Source organism: Maniola hyperantus, chromosome 20 (genome assembly GCF_902806685.2).
Source record: "Maniola hyperantus chromosome 20, iAphHyp1.2, whole genome shotgun sequence".
Classification (NCBI taxonomy): Eukaryota; Metazoa; Arthropoda; class Insecta; order Lepidoptera; family Nymphalidae; genus Maniola; species Maniola hyperantus.
Window position 1 is genome coordinate 6,250,700 of NC_048555.1, and position 23,380 is coordinate 6,274,079.

General features: G+C 38.3%; 3 protein-coding genes across 3 annotated transcripts; all 3 read right to left on the reverse strand.

Moving 5' to 3' along the window:
* Positions 1-1,558: 1,558 nt before the first annotated feature.
* LOC117991980 (uncharacterized) lies at positions 1,559-2,886 on the reverse strand. The gene is made up of 3 exons (XM_069505548.1): positions 2,872-2,886; positions 2,310-2,496; positions 1,559-1,890 (listed from the first exon to the last, which is right to left on the reverse strand). The coding sequence occupies exons 1-3, from the start codon at positions 2,884-2,886 to the stop codon at positions 1,559-1,561; spliced, it is 534 nt and encodes a 177-aa protein (XP_069361649.1).
* A 2,973-nt stretch (positions 2,887-5,859) lies between these two features.
* On the reverse strand, positions 5,860-17,685 carry LOC117992134 (uncharacterized). Its single transcript, XM_069505378.1, has 2 exons — positions 17,476-17,685; positions 5,860-6,308 (listed from the first exon to the last, which is right to left on the reverse strand). The coding sequence occupies exons 1-2, from the start codon at positions 17,482-17,484 to the stop codon at positions 5,946-5,948; spliced, it is 372 nt and encodes a 123-aa protein (XP_069361479.1). The 5' UTR covers positions 17,485-17,685; the 3' UTR covers positions 5,860-5,945.
* Positions 17,686-21,241: 3,556 nt separating this feature from the next.
* On the reverse strand, positions 21,242-22,585 carry LOC138403763 (keratin, type I cytoskeletal 9-like). The gene is made up of 2 exons (XM_069505549.1): positions 22,497-22,585; positions 21,242-21,694 (listed from the first exon to the last, which is right to left on the reverse strand). Exons 1-2 carry the CDS (start codon positions 22,503-22,505, stop codon positions 21,242-21,244), a joined length of 462 nt encoding a protein of 153 aa, XP_069361650.1. The 5' UTR covers positions 22,506-22,585.
* Between the last annotated feature and the right edge of the window lie 795 nt (positions 22,586-23,380).

Here is a 23,380-nt window from a genome sequence, read left to right on the forward strand (position 1 = left end):
ACGTGATTTTTTGCATGCGTATAGATAAAGAACTGGAGAGTGACATAGGCTGCTTTTTATCCCGGAAAATCAAAGAGCTCCTACGGGATTTTTAAAAACCTAATTCCACGCGGACGAAGTCGCGGGCATCAGTTAGTCTTTAATAAAATATTTAATAAATACTAGGTAAACATATTAGGTATATATTAGGTGGGTAGGTGTATATTGTAATGAATGGAATTTCCGTACAAATTATTGTCAGTAAGAAGATAAACATTATGAAGACGTCGCTCGTTGTATTTAGTCATTAAAAACAAATCAACATCATTTATTTGTGATCTACGATGACCGTCATAACGGATCGTGTGTAGCAATTTAATTATGACTCAGATACTAGGTACCTTACCTACAACTACCTCTTTTCGAGATGTCGGGATACGATCCTGGGCACGGACCTCTAACTTTTCCGAGTTATTTGCGTTTAAAAAACCGGTGCGTGTGTGAGTGCGAGTCAGGCTCGCGCAATGAGGGTTCCGTACTACAGTCGTATTTTTTCGACATTTTGCACGATAATTCAAAAACTATGATGCATAAAAATAAATAAAAACCTGATTTAGAATGTACAGGTGAAGACCTTTCATATTATACCCCACTTGATATAGTCACTCACTTCGAAAGTTGAAAATACTAATTATTAGTTCATGACCACATTTTTTTTTGTGTGATCTAACCCTTAATTCGCGGTTTTCAGATTTTTCCCCAAATGTCAGCTATAAGAACTACCTACCTGTCAAATTTCATGATTCTAGGTCGACGGGAAGTACCCTGTAGGTTTCTAGACAGACAGACAGATAGACAGGCAGGCAGACAGACAGACAGACAGACAGACAGACAGAGACAGACAGACAGACAGACAGACAAAAAAGTGATCCTATAAGGGTTCCGTTTTTCTTTTTGAGGTACGGAACCCTAAAAATTAAATATCACTTGCTTTAGATTAAAGGTGAAGAAAAACATCGCGAGGAAACCGGCATGCCTGAGCTTTCTCCATAACGTTCTCAAAGGTGTGTGAAGTCTGACACTTGACGACCTTCCTGGCACCGTTACGGCCGTGGCTAGTTACCACCCTACCGGCAAAGCCGTGCCGCCAAGCGATTTAGCGTTCCGGTACGATGCCGTGTAGAAACCAAAGGAGCATGGGTAGATTAAAAAAAAAACTGGTGTTCCCCTTCCAGGTTAGCCCGCTTCCTTCTTAGACTGCATCGTCATTTCCCACCAGGTGAGATTGCATTCAAGGGCTAACTTGTATCTGAATTTTAAAAAAAAACTTTGTACCTTCTGTGTTAGCGTAGCAGCCTGTCTAAACCCTCCCTGAGAGGAGACCCGAGCTCAGTATAGTGAGTGGGCCGGCAACGGGTTGATCACCATGATGATGAACAGATTATAAAAATAAAACAGAGTCAAAAATTATTCTGCCCTTTATTGAATAATCTAGAATGTGCACACGTACGAAAATAAATCTATTTACGAGTAAATAAAATACTGTCTAATAGGTAGGTATATTAAGTAGGAACGTCATTTAGCCTTTGCCATAATGCCCCCATTTCCCATTGCCCCACCCGCCCCACGCTGGTTTCGCGTCACTTCCATACACCCTCACACCTGGAAGGCTTCCATAACCCATGTATCCAGTGCCGGCCAGACCTGGCTTGCCACGTCTTCCGTAACTGTCAGCCACACTCATGTAGCCGCTAGTAAGGACTCCAGTACCAGAATTGCCCCCATACGATCCAGTGAGATGGAATGTTAGAGGAATGTGCAGGCCTCTTAGACTCGTAGGACGGTAGCTATGCCAAAATGTTTCCGCTTGTTCCATGCTTTCAGGAGATTCCGTCGATGTTTTCTCTGCATCTGCGAAAATATATTTTACTAGATAATGTCCGCGACTTCGTTCGTGTGTATAAATTCACGTTTTAGGGGTTCCGTATCTCCAAAGAAAACAGGAACCCTTATAGGGTCACTTCGTTGTCTGTCTGTCTCTCGTGTCTGTCAAGGGAATCAAAACCTTTAGGTTGCTATACAAGTTACCTATGTACCAAAAATAGAATATGATGTATGCGATTTCGTCGTTCGGATTTACAACGAGGAAAACATCGTGAGGAAACCTGCATGCCTGAGAGTTTTCCATAATGTTCTCAAAAGTGTGTGCAGTCTGCCAATCCGTACTTGGCCAGTATGGTAGACTATGACCAAATCGTTCTTATTCTGAGAGGAAACCCGTGCTCAGTAATGAGCCGGCGATGGGTTGATCATGATGATTCCTTACTTACCCTGTTTTACGGTTGAAACCACCATGCTGCCATCTTCTTGGACTCTGGATTGTAAGGTCTGCGTCCATAGCTTCTCGGCATCGTTGTCGTGCGTGGTGGTGAGTGGTGGACTCGGAGATAAGTACAGAGCTGGATCCAGTACAACTCCTTCTATGATGCTCACTATTCCAACTAAATACAAGATTATCTGAAAAGAAGGTAGCTACTTAACGGTTTTGCAGTGCCTGTCCAATGGAGCGGTCCACAGATGTGTTAAGAAGACCAATCAGATTATCGGTAAATAACGTGATATTTTTATTCCGTCATCAGATGAAACTTTGATTGGTCAACTATACACACTCCGCTCCGCTTTACTTCAAGGTACCCTTATGTTATAACCTTATATAACCTTATAGATTGTCATCATCATGATCAACCCGACGCTGGCTCACTACTAAGCACAGATTTGCTCTCAGAATTTCGGCCATAGGCTGGTTCAAAGCGTAGGTAAATGTATATATTGGCAGACTTCACACACATTTGAGAACATTATGGAGAATTCTAGGCATGCAAGTTTCCTCACGATGTTATCCTTCATCTTTAAAACAAGAGTGCGAGTGTGAACCACAATTTTAATAGCTTGAAACACAATATAACTACGAAAAGTTAAACTGCATGCCCGGGTTCGAACCGCTAACCTTCTAAAAAGAATTCGGACGTTTTAACCTATCACTGCTTTTAGATTCACATAAGATATTAAGAAAGTATTTGTCCTAATAAAAGATCAATTAATTTAGGGAAATGTTATGGTCAGCCAATCAAAGTGTACTAACTTACATTCATGATATTATTAATTATCTAAGATGTCTGAGAGTCACTGCACTTAAACACTTCTACGTGTTATTCGATACAGATTAGAAATTACACTAACATAATCCTCAGGTGCTCGTATGTTGAATTGGGATAAAGGAATGCCCTTTCTACTTTCTCCTGTTTGGGATTTTTCAAGTATCCACGGTATGTACCTAGTTCAAGGTCGGCTTATTCTGACAATAAAATGGAAAGCTTAAAAATGGTCATATAAGTCGGTACCATTGATGTTGGATTCCCCTTATATTCTGTGTTCGGTACGATATCGATAGTATCGACTAAAATCTTTCAAATTTTTTGTTTCAAAAATTTGTTTTCTATTTAGGCTTTAATAGTGCCTACTGGTCAAGACTTCATTCAGCCCATATACAGGGGATCCAGGATACATACAGGGGATACATGATTTAGGTAAAAGATTTTCAAGTTTGTAGACTTTCATACTTCCTGTGATATTGTGGTTAATATTATGAGTGAGTAGGTGGAATTTAGTATGTCTAAAAAATTAGTTACTTCTAGATGAAAATTTTGTTTTGAACTACCTAGGTACTTACCTTATTTATCTTTAGTCTTTAACCCCATAGGCCTGCAAGATCTCCCCAATTTCTAGTAGCTTCGTCAATGATTGATCTTTCATGTGTTTTGGACCCTGGGATTTTTATCAAAATTATAAAATATATGAACTGCAGAACGATGTCCTGCACCTGAAAAAACAAAATGATAAACATACCTGAGTATGTACTTACATTTTTTCCTTTATGCTGTTACAAGTGGTAGTGTGATGCACTCTAAGGTGGTAGCGGGCTTGGAAAGCATCGATATAAGGTCTGTATTGGAACTGGAAGGGATATGACAGTTCTACCTAAAGCTAAACCCATACCTCTCAGCGGTTTCTATACGGGGCATCTTACCGGAACGCTAAATCATTGGCACGGTTTGCTGGTAGGATGGTAACTAGCCACAGCCGAAGCCTCCGATCAACCAGACCAGAGATATTTTCTAAATTATAAATCCCAATTTGCCTCTGTAGGGTACCCAGGACCTCCGTTTACCACAGAGGTTGTCCAAAAGTTTAATTTATTTTAATCATACATTTTTTATTATTAAAAATAGCAAGTTTTTAACAAAAAAAAATTAAACTTACACTCTTCATAACTGACGAGCTACGAGTAACAAATGAAAGATGTATTTTATAATCGAAGACATTTATACTGGTTAGGTATACTTACTTACGGAGTGATACGGAGATAAATATTGAGAGAGAGAGAGAGATAAGCGTATTTAGGTAATTGATCACAGATCTGTCTAATTGATGAACGATGACATTAGAGTTTAGGCGGACGCATCAGTTCTGTTCTGATGGTATTTCTTAATCGTTCGTAGGTGGTCTAGTTGGGACAACATGAGGGCAGGGAAGAAAGGATTTTTGAAAATTCAATCCCTAAAGGGGTAAAACAGGGGTTTGAAATTTGTACGGTCCACGCCGACGAGGTCACGGGCATAAGCTAGTATTATCTAGATTGAACCTGCTAAATGCTTATTTTACCCTACTAGCTTATGCCCGTGACTTTGTCCGGACCGCGTGGACTACACAAGTTTCAAACCCCTATTTTACCCCCTAAGAGCGGTTACGCACTACATCCGGTCCGAGTCGCCGTAGGGGCTGAATTTTCAAAAATCATTTATTAGCAGATTTCTAATAGGCATGCCAAACAGCCCAATCCAGCCCGTCCAACAGTTAGAGCTGTGCATTGATAGATCAGTTAGTCACCTTTTTTTTAGATATTTAGATTTTTTTTTTAAATTAAAATCATCGGAAATCCTCCGATTTGTGTCAGATAGATATTTAGATTAGCTGCCACTGCCAGTGAACAAGTGAGGCTACCTATAATATAATGCCACTGCATAAGGGACATGCGGTCTGGCTACGACAGCGCTATACTTATCTAAGAGATGGTCGCTTACTATGAGCCTCATAAGCTGTGGCGTGCAGGTCATAGAGGCATAAATGCACTGCGTACCCCTGTTGTAATAGCTCAGCATATTTTTCATGATGACCTGCCAGTAAACAGGTTCCTACCTAACTAATGCCTACCCTGGCTTAAAAGTCTGTGGACGCTCATAAGGAAGTTCAGGCGATTGGGAGAGCTATGTTAGGAGTTTCTCTACGTGATCAAAACAGATGCGTAGGAGAACCAGAGTAACCAACATCGCATTGTGAAGCTGAAGTGCCAATGGGCAGAGCACATAATTAGAAAAACCAAAAGTGGTTGGGGCCCCAAGGTGCTAGAATGGCGACCTCACACTGGAAACCGCAGCGTTGGAAACTCCCTAATGGGACTAAGGTGGGTAGACATCAAAAGAGTCGCAGGGAGTCGCTGAATTCAGGCGGCGCGAGACCGTGGCGTGTGGAAGTCCCTACAAGAGATCTATGTCCAGCTGTCAACGTCTATCAGTTGCTAAATACATCGACCTCCTAGTCGAAATGGGCTCGGACTCCTTCTACAACGGGCTCTGTACGGACTCGTTTGACTCGCAACGCACTTCATAACGAGTACTGCCACTTGACCCAGGAATACAAGCTAGTTACTTCAGCCATTATGGAGAAGATTTTGTACCTAGTGCATAAATTGCGAAAATGAGTGCAATTATTTAATAGTTAAGTAGATGCCTACTATCATTAACAATAAAACAATTATACAGGTAAATTATACTAGAATTTTATTAAAAAAAGAAATCATCACAGAAAATTTGTTAAAAGACTATTTTGTAATTTGAAAGAAGCGTAAATCACCGTCCCCAGCCACCTCCGAATCCACCTCCAAAACCGCCTCCGAAACCACCTCCAAAACCGCCTCCGTGACCACCGCCGAAACCGCCTCCGTGACCGCCACCAAAACCACCTCCGTGACCACCGCCGAAACCACCACCAAAACCGCCTCCGTGACCTCTACCCCCTCCCCAATGACCTCGTCCGCCACCCCATCCGTGTCCACCACCCCAACCTCGGTGTCCCCATCGAGACTCAGAGGCGACTAAGCTTTCTGTGTCCGTCTTCGTCTTGGTGTCATTATTGTCGATCTCCAGTGCTGGGTGAGGCAGGGCTGTACCGTACGCTATGCATACGAATGCGATTAGGCCGACGTATATTATCTGCAAATGAAAATAGGTCATTTGATAATAAACTTGGGATCCAGTTTATGTATAGTGCGTGACAGGTCGCTGGTCGAGATGGCAATCAGCTTATGAGGCGGGGTGACGACTCGCACGACACCCGCGCTCGCCCGCACTGGGTTAGCGCGGGGGCAGTCCTCACCCCGACTGCCAACTCGACTTATACATAGGGATACTGCAAAGAGTGTTCTTCAGGCTACATTAGTAGGTAGGTATAGATGGAATGTGACAATACTCTGGAGTCTGGAGTTACTACAAAATAAGTTGGGCTTTCTGAGGTAGGTGTTTGTTTGTGAATAGTGATTGGATTATTGTGATATGGATTGACTTGGAAGCGAAACTTTTGGGCATAATATATTATTTGCAACCTGAAAGTTACTGTACTTCGAACATCGAACTTATTACGAAAGCCGTAGTTGCTTGGTTTTTAGTAAATTAGTATTTAAGAGGTATAAAAAGAGAGCTACCTATATCTACCTATCTATAAATTATTGTATAAATCTGGGAGAAACCTGTTACAGTTGGAAAATCAAAGAACAGTAAGATGTCTGTAGATCATACAATAATTACCTCTTCTCATGCATTAGGTAATTTATTTGAAATCCCGTTGTTAGGAACTATGGTTAGTTAATCCATAACGGTATCACGGCGATCCATACATTCATCACATCCAAACAACGGCTGAGCTTTCAGTTGCCTACAAGATGGTGTAGTTATTGTATTGTTACATATTGTAACTTTTTATGATTTGAAAAGAGCAACTGCTGAGTTTCTTGCCGGTTCTTCTCAGTAGGAGCTGCATTCCGAACCGGTGATACTGTCATTGACGTACTGTAAGGGTGGTAAATTGGGCGGAATAGAAATATACCCGGATACGGAATAATCTACCACCTTACAAAGATTAGAGGAAAAAAAAATAATTTTACTTACTTGATCTATCTACCTAGTAAAGAATAGAAGCTAGCCGTCGACTCCCTTGTAATGTATATGAGGTGTTATAAATGAAATTTGCTAGATGTTAGGCAAAATTGTTTTTAATGTAACTTTTACCGGGGTCGCTTAATACATAGTGATGGCTAATAATGCTTAGTTATTCTAGCTTAATGCCAAGACTTAATTTAGATACATTAGAATGCCTTAGGTAGATAGTACATAAAATCTATGTTTTAAATTTAAGATGCCATTGGCATGGAATAGACAATGACACAGTAAAATTCATAAAATTGTTTCAAAATAAAAGCTCAGTAGTAAAGACAGGGTTCTTACTGTACACATACACTAAGAAGGTTCACTAAACTGTTCCAGGATACAAAAATTTGCTTACTTGTAGGTGCGAAGACTGCAAGGTAGCTGGACGGCATCGGCCAAGCTCCCAAAACTCGATTTAACTTGATTCTTCACAACCGAAATGTTTCATTACAAAGATTTTCACCAAGTCTTATCCATAGAATTAAGTTGCCAACGTGAATGTGCAAAAGAAATAAATACGGAAAACGAAAGCGAAAAACGGAAAACCGAAAACTAAAAACGGAAACGCAAACGGAAACCCTGTAACAAAGAAAAACAAGATTATAATTTGTGCTGTGTGAAAATTTCGACACGTGGAATTTTCCCGATCAAACACAACTCACCTATTGAACTCCTGGCCACCAATGGTTTTCAGGAGTCCACCCACAACCCATTATCCTCATTTATTTGGGAAGGTAAAATAACTGGAACTGAAAGGGAAATCATGAAATTAGGATTTTCTCTAACCAAACCGCCATTTTGTCGAATCCACATTACTTGATTTTTCACTCACCATAATTGATGAAACATTGAAATACGTTAGGATGACTAAATTTATAACTATTGTATTTTCCCAGGCGAAGCCATGGGCGAAAAGGAGTGAGATTTTCCTGGAACGAAAAAATTCGTCTTCACATGTTGACTCCAGAAAAATTCTAAATCTCACCAATCGGTGTTGCCAGACGCAACCCGAGTGTGGCCGCTCTCATTTAGTTTGATCATGAAGCCAATTCATTTTTGAATATTTGCGGAACCTAAGGATATATTATAAGAACCGTTTTGTTAATGACTTAACAATAAACAAATGATATTATGGTTTTATTTAATTATTTTGTTTTATTTTTACGACAATTGACAACGAAGCAAACGCCATCTATTGTGGCTCGAATGAACTCTGAACATCGACCCACGCGTAGTTCTGCACCTTGATGCTAGGTGGCACCAACATACTTTGAACAAAATAGATTTTAATTAAAAGCGAAACGCTAATTAGTAGTTCAAAATTTACAACGTCACAATACTTCCCCTCCTACGAAAAGGTTCAACAGGTTGAACCACGCTGCCCTCAGCGTCATCCAACAACTACTAACAATTTGCCTGAAACAAACAAACAAAAAAAAACACAGAAGTTACGCGTGAACGCACATCTACTACTAACAAGGAAAATTGTCTAACAAAATAAATATACTGAAAACAGTGTAAGGTTTTATACATTATACTTAACTACACAACCCTAACTTCTAAAAAGAATATATACAAAAAAACTTCATGGTGTCTAAGACACTTGAGTGGAAACATCTTGGCATCATTCTTCAGCTGACTGATAGAATGCGTCTAGGCCTACGGTGGTTCACTCTTTTAAACTACCATCGTAATATTTGTTACTCAACAAATACGGAAAATCTGGTTGTGAACGGGTCCATCTGATATGGCAACCGTTCTCTATCCCATTCGGAAAATAAAACCGAATCAAAATCGGAATATGAGAAAAAAAAACGAAATAACTCTCCTAGAAAATAGATCTCGGAACAGAATCGGAAAAATAACAGAAATGATCCATTATCTAGAAGGAAAACGAAAACAAAACACAAAACCCCCCTTTTCGTTATCCCCAAAGTACGATATTTGCATTTTTACTTTCTCAACCGGTTGGTCTACCACAAGCATTCCAATCATCACATATTCATCCCTACATACATCCACTACATTCATCCTCAACTGAACCATGGTAATGTAACTGTTAACTCAGTACATCACTACACTCATACAAATTCCTAATTGAATATTGATAACTTAAATATTCAAACAGTTTAGACCAAACTAAGTAATGGCAAATATCTACTTCTTAATATCCTTAATATGCCAAGTGCCTATTGGGTGGTTGTCAGCTACTCTAACTAGTTCATAAACCAAAGGTGACAAAACCTTGACAACCCTGCACTTTTCATACTTAGGTGCCAGCTTAGCTGCGAAAAAATTTGTAGCGTCGCTTTGTGGATAGGTCTTTTTCCACACTATATCCCCAACAGAATAGCTTGCAGACCTACGCCTTAAGTTGTAATGCGTTGCATACTCTGCATGAGCCTGAAACAAATTTCTCCTAACCTGACCAAATATGTCCTCCAAAGATCCAAACTTTCCTGCGTATTCCTCCCTTGGAATTCCGGCCTCGTACTCCTTATCCGTGTCCTTATAGAAGGAACCATTTAAGACCGGTTCTCTAGCGTGGACAAGGAAGAACGGGGAGAATCCAGTGGATTCATTAACCGCACTGTTTATGGCGAACTGGACCTTGTACAGGTTTTCGTCCCAGGACCTGTGGTTATCTTTCACAAAAGCGGCTACAGCAGTCATAACAACCTTATTGTACCTCTCAACAAGGTTAACTTGCGGAGTGTACAGTGGTGTGTAGTGTAATTTCGGAATATTATAACGCTTAATGAGATTACGGAATTCAGATCCTGTAAATTGGGACCCATTGTCCACAATCACAGTCTCTGGAACACTATGGTTCAAAAATACAAAATTCTCTAGCGCTTTAACAACAGCGGCACCTGTGGCACGCCGTAACGGAAACAACATTGTATATTTCGAAAAACAACACGTCACCACAAAAAGAAATGTAAATCCTGATTTAGACCTAGGCAAAGGTCCGACTAAATCAGCCGAAATGACCTGAAAAGGTCTCTCGCAGACTTTAGGCTTCCCTAGCAGACCTGGAGTGGCTGATGTCGTGTGTTTATACGCAGAGCAAGTATCACAATTCTTAACGTACTCAACCACGTCCTTATACATACCACGCCAAAAATATCTGAGGGATAATCTGCGATGAGTTTTGAACACACCAAAATGACCTGCAGTTGCATCTGCATGGTTTTGTTGCATAATTCTAAGGATGTCGTTCTTGTGGACTACCTCTTTCCAGTCGAACTCACTGAGAAGCTGGTATTTACATTTACTGTAACGATATAATTTATCGTTCAAAATACAAAAATTCGGAAAATTTGCTGGATTGATTTTACAGCCATTAAATGTTTTGTCATACCAGTCATCTACCAAAACTTGTTGACTAGAGTTATCATTACGATCACCAACTACATCTACGTGTATGAGTCTCGACAAGGTATCCGGAACTACATTATCACAACCCTTCCTATGTTCGATAACAAAATTATACTGTGATAATCTACAACCCCATCTGGCGAGTCGTCCTGAGGGATTTTCTAAATTTAAGAACCACTTTAGGGATGCATGGTCTGTGATAATTGTGACTGGCTTGGAACCAAAATAAGCCTGAAATTTCTCCACTGCAAAAATCACAGCTAGAGCCTCGCGTTCCGTCGCGCTGTAATTCCTTTCGTTTTTATTTAGGCTCCTACTGACATACGCAATGGGATGATCGCAACCATCGGTTTCTTGCGTTAGCATACCGCCAACACCATATGCAGAAGCATCACAATGTATTTTGAATGGTTTTTCAAAATTCGGTACCGCAAGAACAGGTGCGGTTACCAACGCATTCTTCAATGTATTAAATGCTACCTCTGCCTGTTCGCTCCACTCAAATTTAGGTGCGTTCTTTCCTTTACTCGTTAGTCTATTGAGTGGTGCAGCGATGGTTGAAAAATTCCTAATAAAGCGCCTGTACCAAGAACAAGTGCCTAGGAAAATCTTTACCTCCTGTGCAGTTTTTGGGGTCGGAAAGTTCAAAACTGCGGCAACTTTTCCAGGATCTGTGCGTAAACCAAATTCATCCACTATATACCCTAAATATTTCAAAGAGTTTCTAAAAAAATTACATTTATCAAAATTTATGGATAGTTGAGCCATTTTTAGTTTATCCAGAACTCTGTTTAATAAAATTAAATGGGTTTCAAAATCAGCAGAACAAATAACAATATCATCTATATAACAAAATACTATTCCATTTTCAATATCACTACAAAAATTTTGATTAAATAACTGGTCCATTAACCTCTGCTGTCGTGCTGGTGCACCGCATAGGCCAAACGGCATGACTTTAAATTTGAATAACCCTCTACCAGGAACTGTAAAACTGGTTTTTTCCTGAGAGTCGTTAGCTAACGGAATTTGCCAGAAACTTGAACTTAAATCAATCGATGATAAAAACCTTGCCTCTTTCAAGCTATCTAGAATTTGTGGAATGTACGGTATTGAGTATGAATCCCCCTTTGTCACTGAATTTAATTTCCTGCAATCTAGGCAAAATCTCCAGTCTCCATTTGCCTTTTTCACTAAAATTGCTGGGTTATTCCAAGGGCTTTCACTCGGAGTAACTACGTCCATTTCCAGCATCCTATCTAACTCTTTACTTAAAGCTTCCTTCTTTTCGGGAGAAAGTGGATATTGTTTTATTTTTATTGGCAAGGCATCACCGGTGTCAATAACATGTTCAATTAATTTTGTTCTACCCAATCCAATTTTCTCTGAAGAAATATCTAAAAATTTATTTACTACAGACTGGGCTAATTCTTTCTGTTGAGATGATAAGTTTTCAAAAGAAGTGATGGTATGAATTTGTTTATTATCAATCGCACAAATATTGTAAAATTGAGAAGGTGCCTTAATTAATTCTAAATTATCAAAAATGCCAGGGGCTAACTGAAATGTTTTCCAAAAGTCACAGCCAAAAATAACATCCGCTATTATAGAGGGTACTACAAAAAATTTTATTATGTGAGTTACGGAATTATAAGTAATCGGAATAAACATATAACCCATGCAATCAAGTTTGTCTCCATTTGCCACTGAAAATGTGGTATCAATACTGCTATGCAGTTTATAACCGAATCTCAAAAAAACCTTGTGCGCCTGGTTACCCAAAATTGACGCGCAAGCACCGGAATCTAGTAAACCTGTAATCTCAAACCCGTCAACAAAAACCTTTAAATGTGGCCTAAAGTCTCGTTTATCCACTGAATACAGAACTGTGTCAGGTAAAAGGGATGTTTTGTTGTTAATGACCAAGTTCTTTACTTGTGTCTCTGCACAGTTCTTACTAATTAGTTTTTTGAATTTTTGTCCGGAGCGGGTTTACTAATCGCCTTTTTACTACAACTTGGACATGTCTTTACTGTAAAGTTCTGACGTCCACACGAAAAACATCTAATAAATTTCGGAACTGTCCTGCAAAATTTAAAGGAATGGTTACCCTTGCCGCACTTGTAACATAGTTGTTTATTTGTTTTCGTAAAATCAGTGCCTTTACTTGTATCAACCTTAGGTGCAGGTGTGACTGAAAGTGTGTTTATCTGTTTTGTCACTTGTTTGTAAGCAAACTCTGAACTTAAAGTTGCCTTACTGTTAGTAGGCTCAGAAAATAAGGCGGAACGCTGCCTCGCAGCCTCTAGTTTGCGACACTTTTCCTTCAACATTGCGACAGACTTAATGTCAACAAGAGCTAATTGTTCTGAGTAAAAAGGGCGAATATTATGTAATAAAATTTGTAACTTTTGTTCTTCGGAAAGTGGTGTTGACAACCTTGAAAACATGCAAAACATTATAGCGAAATAGATAGACACAGGTTCTTCAGAGCCTTGTGTTCTTGCTCGAATTTCACCTAGCAACCTGTAGTCATAATCTACTGCATCAAATTCCTCTAAAAATAAAGTTTTCAATTCTGACCAAGACGAAACTTGACATTTGTTGCCTCTGTACCATAACAATGCTCGGCCTGTAAAAAGATGAAATGCAGAAACAAATAATTTTCCATCTGAAACGCCATAAGATCTTTTATATTCCTCAACGCGTTCGATGAAACTGCGCGGATCACCCTGTCCGTTGAAATTTAACTTCCACTTGGCAACATTTTTATCACCAGTGCAGTCAACGGCGGTACTCTCGGAATCCAGTGATTCGTCGTGAGACGACTCATTGTCAGCATCTAATCTGGAAATCAAACTCTGCAACTTTGTATGTAATTCACTCTTCCTACTTATTAAGCTGAGTTCGGAACACTGTATTCTCAAAATTCTAAAGTACAAATGTGAAGCTAAAGCTTTAGACCTACAGAGGGCATGTCTATCTTTAGTGTCAGAACACTTTTTTAATAAATCTTCTAAGTCTTGAAGTTTTTTAGTAATAACCCCTAACTCACTTTCAGAAGTGAAATCCGTCTCTAAAATTGATTCAGAAGGAATTTCCTGAATTAATTGTTTTAACTGTTTCTTTAAACCTAGCACTGTAGGTGCTGGAGTTTCGGAACGAATGGATACCTCATAACACAATTCGTCCTTCAAAAGTGAATGAAACTGGGCAAAAGTCTGTTCCATTGTGTTAAGTCAAAACACATTTAACAAAATATCGAGCTTGTGTAACTGTCTATGTTTAGCCTTATACAAATTGGTTAAACACAAACACAAAAGAAGTTATTTAAACTATTAAATATACACAAGCAAAATACACAACAAAAACAATATTCTTAAGTCTATCCTAACTATTTTATCAATTATGTTCCTATTCCAAAATATTGTTAATAATACAAGCACATATTATTACTATAGTAAACAAAATATAACAAAATAAAACTTCCCAAAATTGAATAAATGATTGTAAGGTGCAGTATCACCTTTATGAGTACACAGTGTGTTACAACCTTTACAATTACAAAAGTAAACAGGCAGCAAAGTTGCAATGAACTCTGACTAGCATATTATCTTTCAAAAAAAAACAAAGAGATTGTGCAATGGTTTGATGACTGTTACTTTACACTTTTAACACATAACCTAAAATACAACAAAATCTGTTTCTAAATGTCACTTTAAACTACCAGCATTCACTTAAACTTAACATGTTTTGTGTGTGAAGTAGCTTTTATCATAACCTTAACACAGCTCTAAACAAAATTTCAACAAAATAATGAAGTATCAAGTCACTGAAAAAAAAAATTTGTTCATAACTTCATACTTGAACTTAATGTAATCTCTGAATATAGTTTATATATTTAGTTTCACAAGTTGTAACTCTTAGTATTTATAAATGTATGTGTGTAACTAGTTAACAGCACATAGCGTTTCAAAACTTTAATTATACTAAGTTACCGGAATTTTCAAACATAAGATGTACTTACTATTGAAAGCAATACCCAACAACAACTCAGTTAAGCAATGTTTATTACTAAACTGAAGGCAAACATTCACTTATACACCTCCAAGGTAAGTCGATAACATAATTAAACGGCATAAGCACCATTTATAATGTGTTAATTAAATAAGAAAAAAAAAACCAATGTTGGACTATACTCAGAAAATTACTTAAACTATCAAACAAAATTTCTAACTATTAGTTATTATTTAGTTAGTTAACCATAAAAACAGCTTAGTGCTCTTTGCAATGTGTCACCACTTAGAAAATTGTACAATCAGCGGAGTACATTTCATAAAATTCACAAAATTTCTCAAAATATACTGAAATAACTATATAAAAAAACGTTCGGGCGCCATTTGTAAGGGTGGTAAATTGGGCGGAATAGAAATATACCCGGATACGGAATAATCTACCACCTTACAAAGATTAGAGGAAAAAAAAATAATTTTACTTACTTGATCTATCTACCTAGTAAAGAATAGAAGCTAGCCGTCGACTCCCTTGTAATGTATATGAGGTGTTATAAATGAAATTTGCTAGATGTTAGGCAAAATTGTTTTTAATGTAACTTTTACCGGGGTCGCTTAATACATAGTGATGGCTAATAATGCTTAGTTATTCTAGCTTAATGCCAAGACTTAATTTAGATACATTAGAATGCCTTAGGTAGATAGTACATAAAATCTATGTTTTAAATTTAAGATGCCATTGGCATGGAATAGACAATGACACAGTAAAATTCATAAAATTGTTTCAAAATAAAAGCTCAGTAGTAAAGACAGGGTTCTTACTGTACACATACACTAAGAAGGTTCACTAAACTGTTCCAGGATACAAAATTTGCTTACTTGTAGGTGCGAAGACTGCAAGGTAGCTGGACGGCATCGGCCAAGCTCCCAAAACTCGATTTAACTTGATTCTTCACAACCGAAATGTTTCATTACAAAGATTTTCACCAAGTCTTATCCATAGAATTAAGTTGCCAACGTGAATGTGCAAAAGAAATAAATACGGAAAACGAAAGCGAAAAACGGAAAACCGAAAACTAAAAACGGAAACGCAAACGGAAACCCTGTAACAAAGAAAAACAAGATTATAATTTGTGCTGTGTGAAAATTTCGACACGTGGAATTTTCCCGATCAAACACAACTCACCTATTGAACTCCTGGCCACCAATGGTTTTCAGGAGTCCACCCACAACCCATTATCCTCATTTATTTGGGAAGGTAAAATAACTGGAACTGAAAGGGAAATCATGAAATTAGGATTTTCTCTAACCAAACCGCCATTTTGTCGAATCCACATTACTTGATTTTTCACTCACCATAATTGATGAAACATTGAAATACGTTAGGATGACTAAATTTATAACTATTGTATTTTCCCAGGCGAAGCCATGGGCGAAAAGGAGTGAGATTTTCCTGGAACGAAAAAATTCGTCTTCACATGTTGACTCCAGAAAAATTCTAAATCTCACCAATCGGTGTTGCCAGACGCAACCCGAGTGTGGCCGCTCTCATTTAGTTTGATCATGAAGCCAATTCATTTTTGAATATTTGCGGAACCTAAGGATATATTATAAGAACCGTTTTGTTAATGACTTAACAATAAACAAATGATATTATGGTTTTATTTAATTATTTTGTTTTATTTTTACGACAATTGACAACGAAGCAAACGCCATCTATTGTGGCTCGAATGAACTCTGAACATCGACCCACGCGTAGTTCTGCACCTTGATGCTAGGTGGCACCAACATACTTTGAACAAAATAGATTTTAATTAAAAGCGAAACGCTAATTAGTAGTTCAAAATTTACAACGTCACAGTACCTACCATAAAATTAGTTGTCCTACATGAAATAAAAATATTTTGATTTAAGTAGGTAGGTATTTTAATATTTTTTTAAGTCAAGGTGAAAAATTCAAATTCAGCAATATTTTTTTCTTGTAGGCCAACTTGAGGCTCTTATAATTAGACATTATCTACCACCACGTGGCAAAATATATTCTACGGAGAAGAGCCAGCAAGAAAATCTCCAGTTATACTTTTCAAAACGCAAAATGTTTGGCAGCTGAATGCAAAGCCGTTTACTTCCATACAGAATAATTATAAAATCACTTGAATCACAAATTTTTACTTGGGCACAAAGTTAAAATGGCGCGTGAGGAGTTATATTTTACGCGTTCTAGCTCAACTTAGTTCGTAAACTTACATTATTTGTGAATTTTATAAAATGGAAGGTTAAAATAGGTAAATATATTTTAAGAAGCGCAAAAAATTAAAAGTCAGTATGTAGCACTTTTTACACTACACTGAATTTAGTCGTCCTAAATGGTTCAGTTACTGAATTCAGACAAGTGTAATCGAATTTAGCAAGTTAGTATCCTAAAAAGTAATCTATTTTATAAGAATAATTATGGTACCAATTAGTTGAATCGCCCCGGCTTCGCTCGATTTTTGAAAACGTTTTCTAGCGAGGATAATATAAGTTGTAGAGAAAATCTACTTGAACAAGTTTCCAGCTGATATGTTAGTCAGCCAAAATCTATATGACTAGGGTATAAAAGATGAATTATGTTCCTTCTTTGAAAAACACTATCACACATATGTATAAGTTGAATAAAGAGGATTGTTAAAAACTTGCATCCCCACCCAGTAGGTACCCATTTCATGAGATCAGCTCTTTCACTAACGATTTTTCTTTATTTAAATTAAGCAAATATTTTTGAAAAAATTAAAATGACTTACAGTGTTCATGGTTGCAAACGGAATACTGTTGTGGTGGTTAATGGTTCCAGCCTATTTATACAGGTCTACGAACACAGCTCTTTACTTGAGAGTTGTGACTAAGCCGAGGAAGGTAAATAACCTGGCGACAAGCTCATCTTAAGTTAATACCGTACTCATATATTATTATAATACACGTATATATGTAAAACAGTTTACTTAATCGCAATTATAGCACTGCAAAGTCCTTTGCCGTATAGGTATTTGCGGTTTTTATTGATTATCTAAGTCTGAGTAGGTACGTTTCTAGTAAAAATAAAAAATTGGCCATGTGCGAGTCAGGCTCGCGCACCGAGGGTTCCGTATACAGTCGTATTTTTCGACATTTTGCACGATAATTCTACTACACGGTAAAGCTCTTTCATATGATACCCCCTTGATATAGTTAGTTATCTTAGTTTGAAAATTGAAAATATTAATTATCTAAATAAATATAAAAGGAAAAGGTGACTGAATGACTGACTGACTGACTGATTGACTGACTGACTGACTGACTGACTGACTGACTGACTGACTGACTGACTGACTGACTGACTGACTGACTGACTGACTGACTGACTGACTGACTGACTGACTGACTGACTGACTGACTGACTGACTGACTGACTGACTGACTGACTGACTGACTGACTGACTGACTGATCTATCAACGAACAGCTCAAACTACTGGACAGATCGGGCTGATATTTGGCATACAGATAGCTGTGATGACGTAGGCATCCGCTAAGAAAGTATTTTTGAAAATTCAACCCCTAAGGGGGTGAAATGGGGTTTGCAATTTGTGTAGTCGAGTCTATAAGCTAGTTAATTAATGAAACACATTATAATTTTTTTTGTGATGTAAGCACATATTCACAATTTTCAGATTTTTTCCTTTACTTGGCTATATAAGACCTTCCTACCTGCCAAATTTCATGATGATAGGTCAACGGGAATTATTTTATTGACAGATACGACAGACAGACGGACAGACAGACAGACAGACAGACTGAAGACAGACAACAAAGAGATCCTATAAGGGTTCCTTTTTTCCTTTTGAGGTATGGAACCCTAATAAAACACGTGGTAATAGTAAAATCTACGTTTTTAACAGCTTTTGTAAGTTTGGATATAGGGGGTAATCTCCGGTACTAACGATCCGATTCTGAATTTTTTTTTATTGATAGATAGACAAATTACCCTCGAGTGCTTTGAGCTATAAGTAAATTGTATCATGCGTATTGAAATCGCAGGCAAAAACAAGGATGAAATAAATCGTGAGTTAGGTAACTGGGTATTATATTATTATGATAATAATTAACCTAAGCTATAACAGAATGGGAAGTTAGGGATGGCTCAAAGCGGAAAAGGGGTAGACAAAGGAAACGCTGGGTAGACGATATAAAGCAGGCAGCGGGATCACTATGGACAAGAGAAGCACAAAACAGACTCTTATGGAAAAACCTGGAGGAGGCCTATGCGTCAGAAGACGCGCTGATCGGAAAGAACTAAAGTGCGAGATTTAAATGATGTAATTTATTACGTAAATTTTAAATGTAAATATCAATAATAAAGGCTTTAAAAAAAATTATTACTATACAAATCATCCCCGCGTGGAATGGGGAATTATTGGATATTGGCTCATGGCTGCGTTTTCACACTGAATAGCAGCTGATCCTTTGCGTCTCGTCTCTGCCGGCTCAATGAGCGCAGGATTTTTAATGAGACCTAACCTAGCAAGAGTCCTTTTGAACATACGCGATATTACTCATGACGTCATATTAATATTGGCCCTCTTCGTTTAGAAATTTATTAACCAACTAGCCTACTAGATGCTCGCGACTTCGTTCGCGTGGATTTAGGTTTTTTGAAAGTCCGTGGGAACTCTTTGATTTCCGAGATAAAAGTAACCTGTCTCACTGTACAGTCTTTACTCTTTAACTATATCTATTCAAAAAATCTTGTCTATTCGTTGCACTTGCACCCCTCGCGCTTCCCTATCCGCCTTTTCCACTCCTGTCTCAGTCAGTTTTGAATAGAATAGAATTTTTGAAGGAGTGCGTGGGATTTTCGTGAACGAAGTTCAATGATTGAACTTCGTTCACGAAAATCCTATCCTATATAAATGGTACTTACAATTATAATTCACCATCAACAGTTCCTAAAAATCTATAGCTTAGGAGTGCAGTACCCTGCAGCATCAGTACCTATTGAAGAGTTGGAACTTGGAGTTCAATAAGGGTGTCGATGTTTAGCATCTACCTTGCATCTACAATATTATTTCACAATCAACAGTGCCCAAATACCTATGACTTATGAGTGCAGTACAGTGCATGCATCATCAGGGTTGAAGAGTTGGGACATGGAGTTCACTCATGAAGTCGTTGTTTAGTACCTAAGCGTACCTTTAATATCAATTCACTATCGACAGTTCCTAAATCAACAAGTCCAGATTCAAAAGTGCAGCAATTACGTATCATCATCATGGTAGAGAAGTTGGGACTGTGTAGGTACTAGGTACCTATCTAGGTACAAATATATAATAAAAGGAAAAGTTGGCTGACTGACTGACTGATCTTCTAACTGCTCAAACTACTGGACGGATCGGGCTGAAATTCGGAATACAGAAGGCAGACAGTTTTAATGACGTATCTAGACCTCCGCTAAGAAAAGATTTTTGGAAATTCAATCCCTAAAGGCGTAAACAGGGGCTTGAAAGTGTAGTCCACGCGGACGAAGTTGCGGGCATAAGCTAGTTAATTCTAATTTTGACGACCTCCTGGCGCAGTGGTGAGCGCTGTAGTCTTATCAATGCGGGGTTCCAGGTTCCATTCCCGGCAGTAATGTAACCTATGTCACTCTCCCGGTCTTTAGCTATATTCATGCAAAAAATCACGTCGATCGGTTGTTCCGTTTCGACGTGAGGACTAACAAACCAACAAACAAACACTCTTTCGCATTTTTCTTAAGAGTATTTTAATGTGGGTATGGGTAATTTAATTTTCTGTAAGTAGGTAGGTATATTGTAGGTAGGTTTAGGGTACGGTTAAGAGCTGTTTCTTCAAGAAAGTTTTCCACTTACCCGGTACACTAACTTGGGTTAGAAAACCAGCCACGTGCGAATCGTACCATCGTTATTCGTATCGTAACACCGAACAAGACATAGGTACCTAACACTTATTAATTTTTTGTAATGTGACCACAAATTCACTGTTTTCGGGTTTTCCCCTTTACTTGTGCTATAAGGCGTTGCTACCGCCTTTCATGATTCTTGGTCAACGGGAAGTACCTACCTATATAGGTTTTGATTCCCTTGACGGGTCTTGACAGACAGAACGAAGTGATCCTATAAGGGTTTTCTTTGGAGGTACGGAACCCTAACAATGGTCACAGGTCTGCCACCACTTAAAAGTTTAAAAAAGTCTATCCTATAATTATTTTAAAAGTAAAAACAACCATTGAAATAATTTTTAAAATTGGCTCAGAAGTTTCGGAGATACTTATGGGGGAAAATATCTGTAAACAAAATGCTTATATATTTCTTTCTGTTTCTATAGGAGTACTCAATAATTGTATCTATGTATTTTATTTATTAGTACACTCTACAATGAAAGTACTAAATATCGCTAGACAATAAAAGAAAACAACTTACAGTAATTGAACTAGATATATTTTTATTCCAAAATAAATCATCACAGAAAAATTGTAAAAGGGCTAGAGTATTCGTGTAACTCGAAAGAAGTTTGAATCATCGTCCGAATCCAAATCCACCACCTCCGCCGCCACCTCCACCGCCACCTCCACCGCCACCTCCGAAACCACCTCCGTAACCACCTCCGTAACCACCTCCGTAACCGCCTCCGTGACCGCCTCCGTAACCGCCTCCGTAACCGCCTCCGTAACCGCCTCCGTAACCGCCTCCGTAACCGCCTCCGTGACCACCTCCGTAACCGCCTCCATAACCGCCTCCGTGACCACCTCCGTAACCACCCCTGTGCCCACCCCCGTGGCCAAACCCATGTACTACGTAAACTTTCTTGTGGTAATGCTTGTGATGACCGTGATGGGTTTCAGCGGGAACTAGGATCTCTTCCTCTGTCTGGAGCTTTGTATCATTGCTATCACTTTCTTCTGCTGGGTAAGGCAGTGCTGTAGCGGAGTATGCCATGCACACGCATCCGACTAAACCGATGTACAATAACTGCAAATAAAAAAGAACCATTACTCCTTTCAACCAACAAATGATTTAGTGCCTGAGGCGCCATCCTATTGTCATCGCTCGTGCGATGATGCGTGCATCCGACGAAAATGATCGCACATCCCGTACGTTTAAACAAACTGTGTTCTACTGAATGTCCTATTGAATATCGCACGATCATGCGATGTGTTCTCATTGTATTTCATCGCACGATGAAATCGCATCGCATCATCGCGCGAGCGATGACAATAGGACGGGGCCAGGGGTTCTATAGGTAGGTACCTAATTGACATCGTAGACAGAACTGCAAATTAATGGTAGGTATTTGTAGATCCTTTCCATTGCAGAGGATTGAGTGCATTGTTTTAGCTGCTAGAGAGCTACAGCAGAAAATTGGTATTTTTTTGTCATTCTCATATCTATTCGTATTTTCATAATATGCTATTATTTTATAGCTTACCATTAGATATTGAGCTCAAAGACAAACAACGTTGTATAACCTTTGGATTAAGTAGTCTATCATTAAAAAAAAAACACACACACCTAATCGAGAACCGCCTCCTTTATGGAAGTCGGATGAAAGTTGAAAGGCAATAACGGTGATAAGAATTTAACACAAAAAAATATACCATCACAACTTACAAAACAAGACAGTAGGTATACCGGAAATCTGATTTTATAGCATTTTTCTCGATAATTGTCTAATTTCTCAAAATAATTCTTATTGATTTGAAAATTTTGAAAATACGTTATGTAAATATTTTTTTATATATATAATGAAATAAATTAAATATTTATTACTCACAGTGTTCATGGTTGTAAACGGAAAAATATTGTGGTTGTTGGTAGTTCCAACCTATTTATATCTATACAGGTCTACGACGCAGCTGTAGCTTGCGAGTTATACTAATCCCAAACTATGGAAAATAATCTAGCGTAAGCTCATCTTAGGCCTAGTACAGACACGGCAAAATCCGCGCGGATGCAAACCGCACGGATCTTATAATTGTATACGTGGCTCACGTGGAATCACGTGGCTGTCTCTTGCGGTAACCGCGCGTTTTAGACGTAGGATGTATGAAAATGTCACCTCGTCTCTCCACTGCATATTGGCTTTTTGTAGATTCATAATATGTAAATACTTCATTCTCTTCATCAACATCATTACGATGAACCCATCACAGAATGAAAAGGATTTAGGCCGCAGTCCGCCGCGCTGGTCTAGTGCGAATCGGCAGACTACCCACGTCTTTGAAAACATTATGGAGAACTACATCCAAATCTGTTCAGGAGTTGTGGTGGAATAAAGAAGCTCACACAAATGAACGCTGAATACATTACAATCTGTTTAATCTGTTTAACCGTATCTGACAAAAGTTGGTACGGAGTCCCAGAGAAGAACATAGGCTGAGGCTGATAAATGTTCCGAAAAATCAAAGAGTTCCTACGGAATTCTTAAATATCCAAACTGACGCGGATGAAGTCGTGGGCATCATCTAGTAGTTAATAATGTAGGCGAACTAATAAAATAAAATGAAAATTGAGAGTAAGTAGGTACTTAGTCAAGAAATAAATAAAATAATTGTAATGATTAATAGAGCTACGCTGAGTTGCTCGAAAAACATCAAAAATTTAAGTGCAGATTAATCTAATTTAATCACAAGAATTCTAGGAAGCCTCGTGATTAAA

Excerpts from the sequence above, each read along its gene's own strand:
- LOC117991980 (XM_069505548.1), bottom strand. Across the intron at positions 1,891-2,309 it reads GGTTTCAACCGTAAAACAGG|ATGCAGAGAAAACATCGACG; the intron begins GTAAGTAAGGAA and ends ATATTTTCGCAG.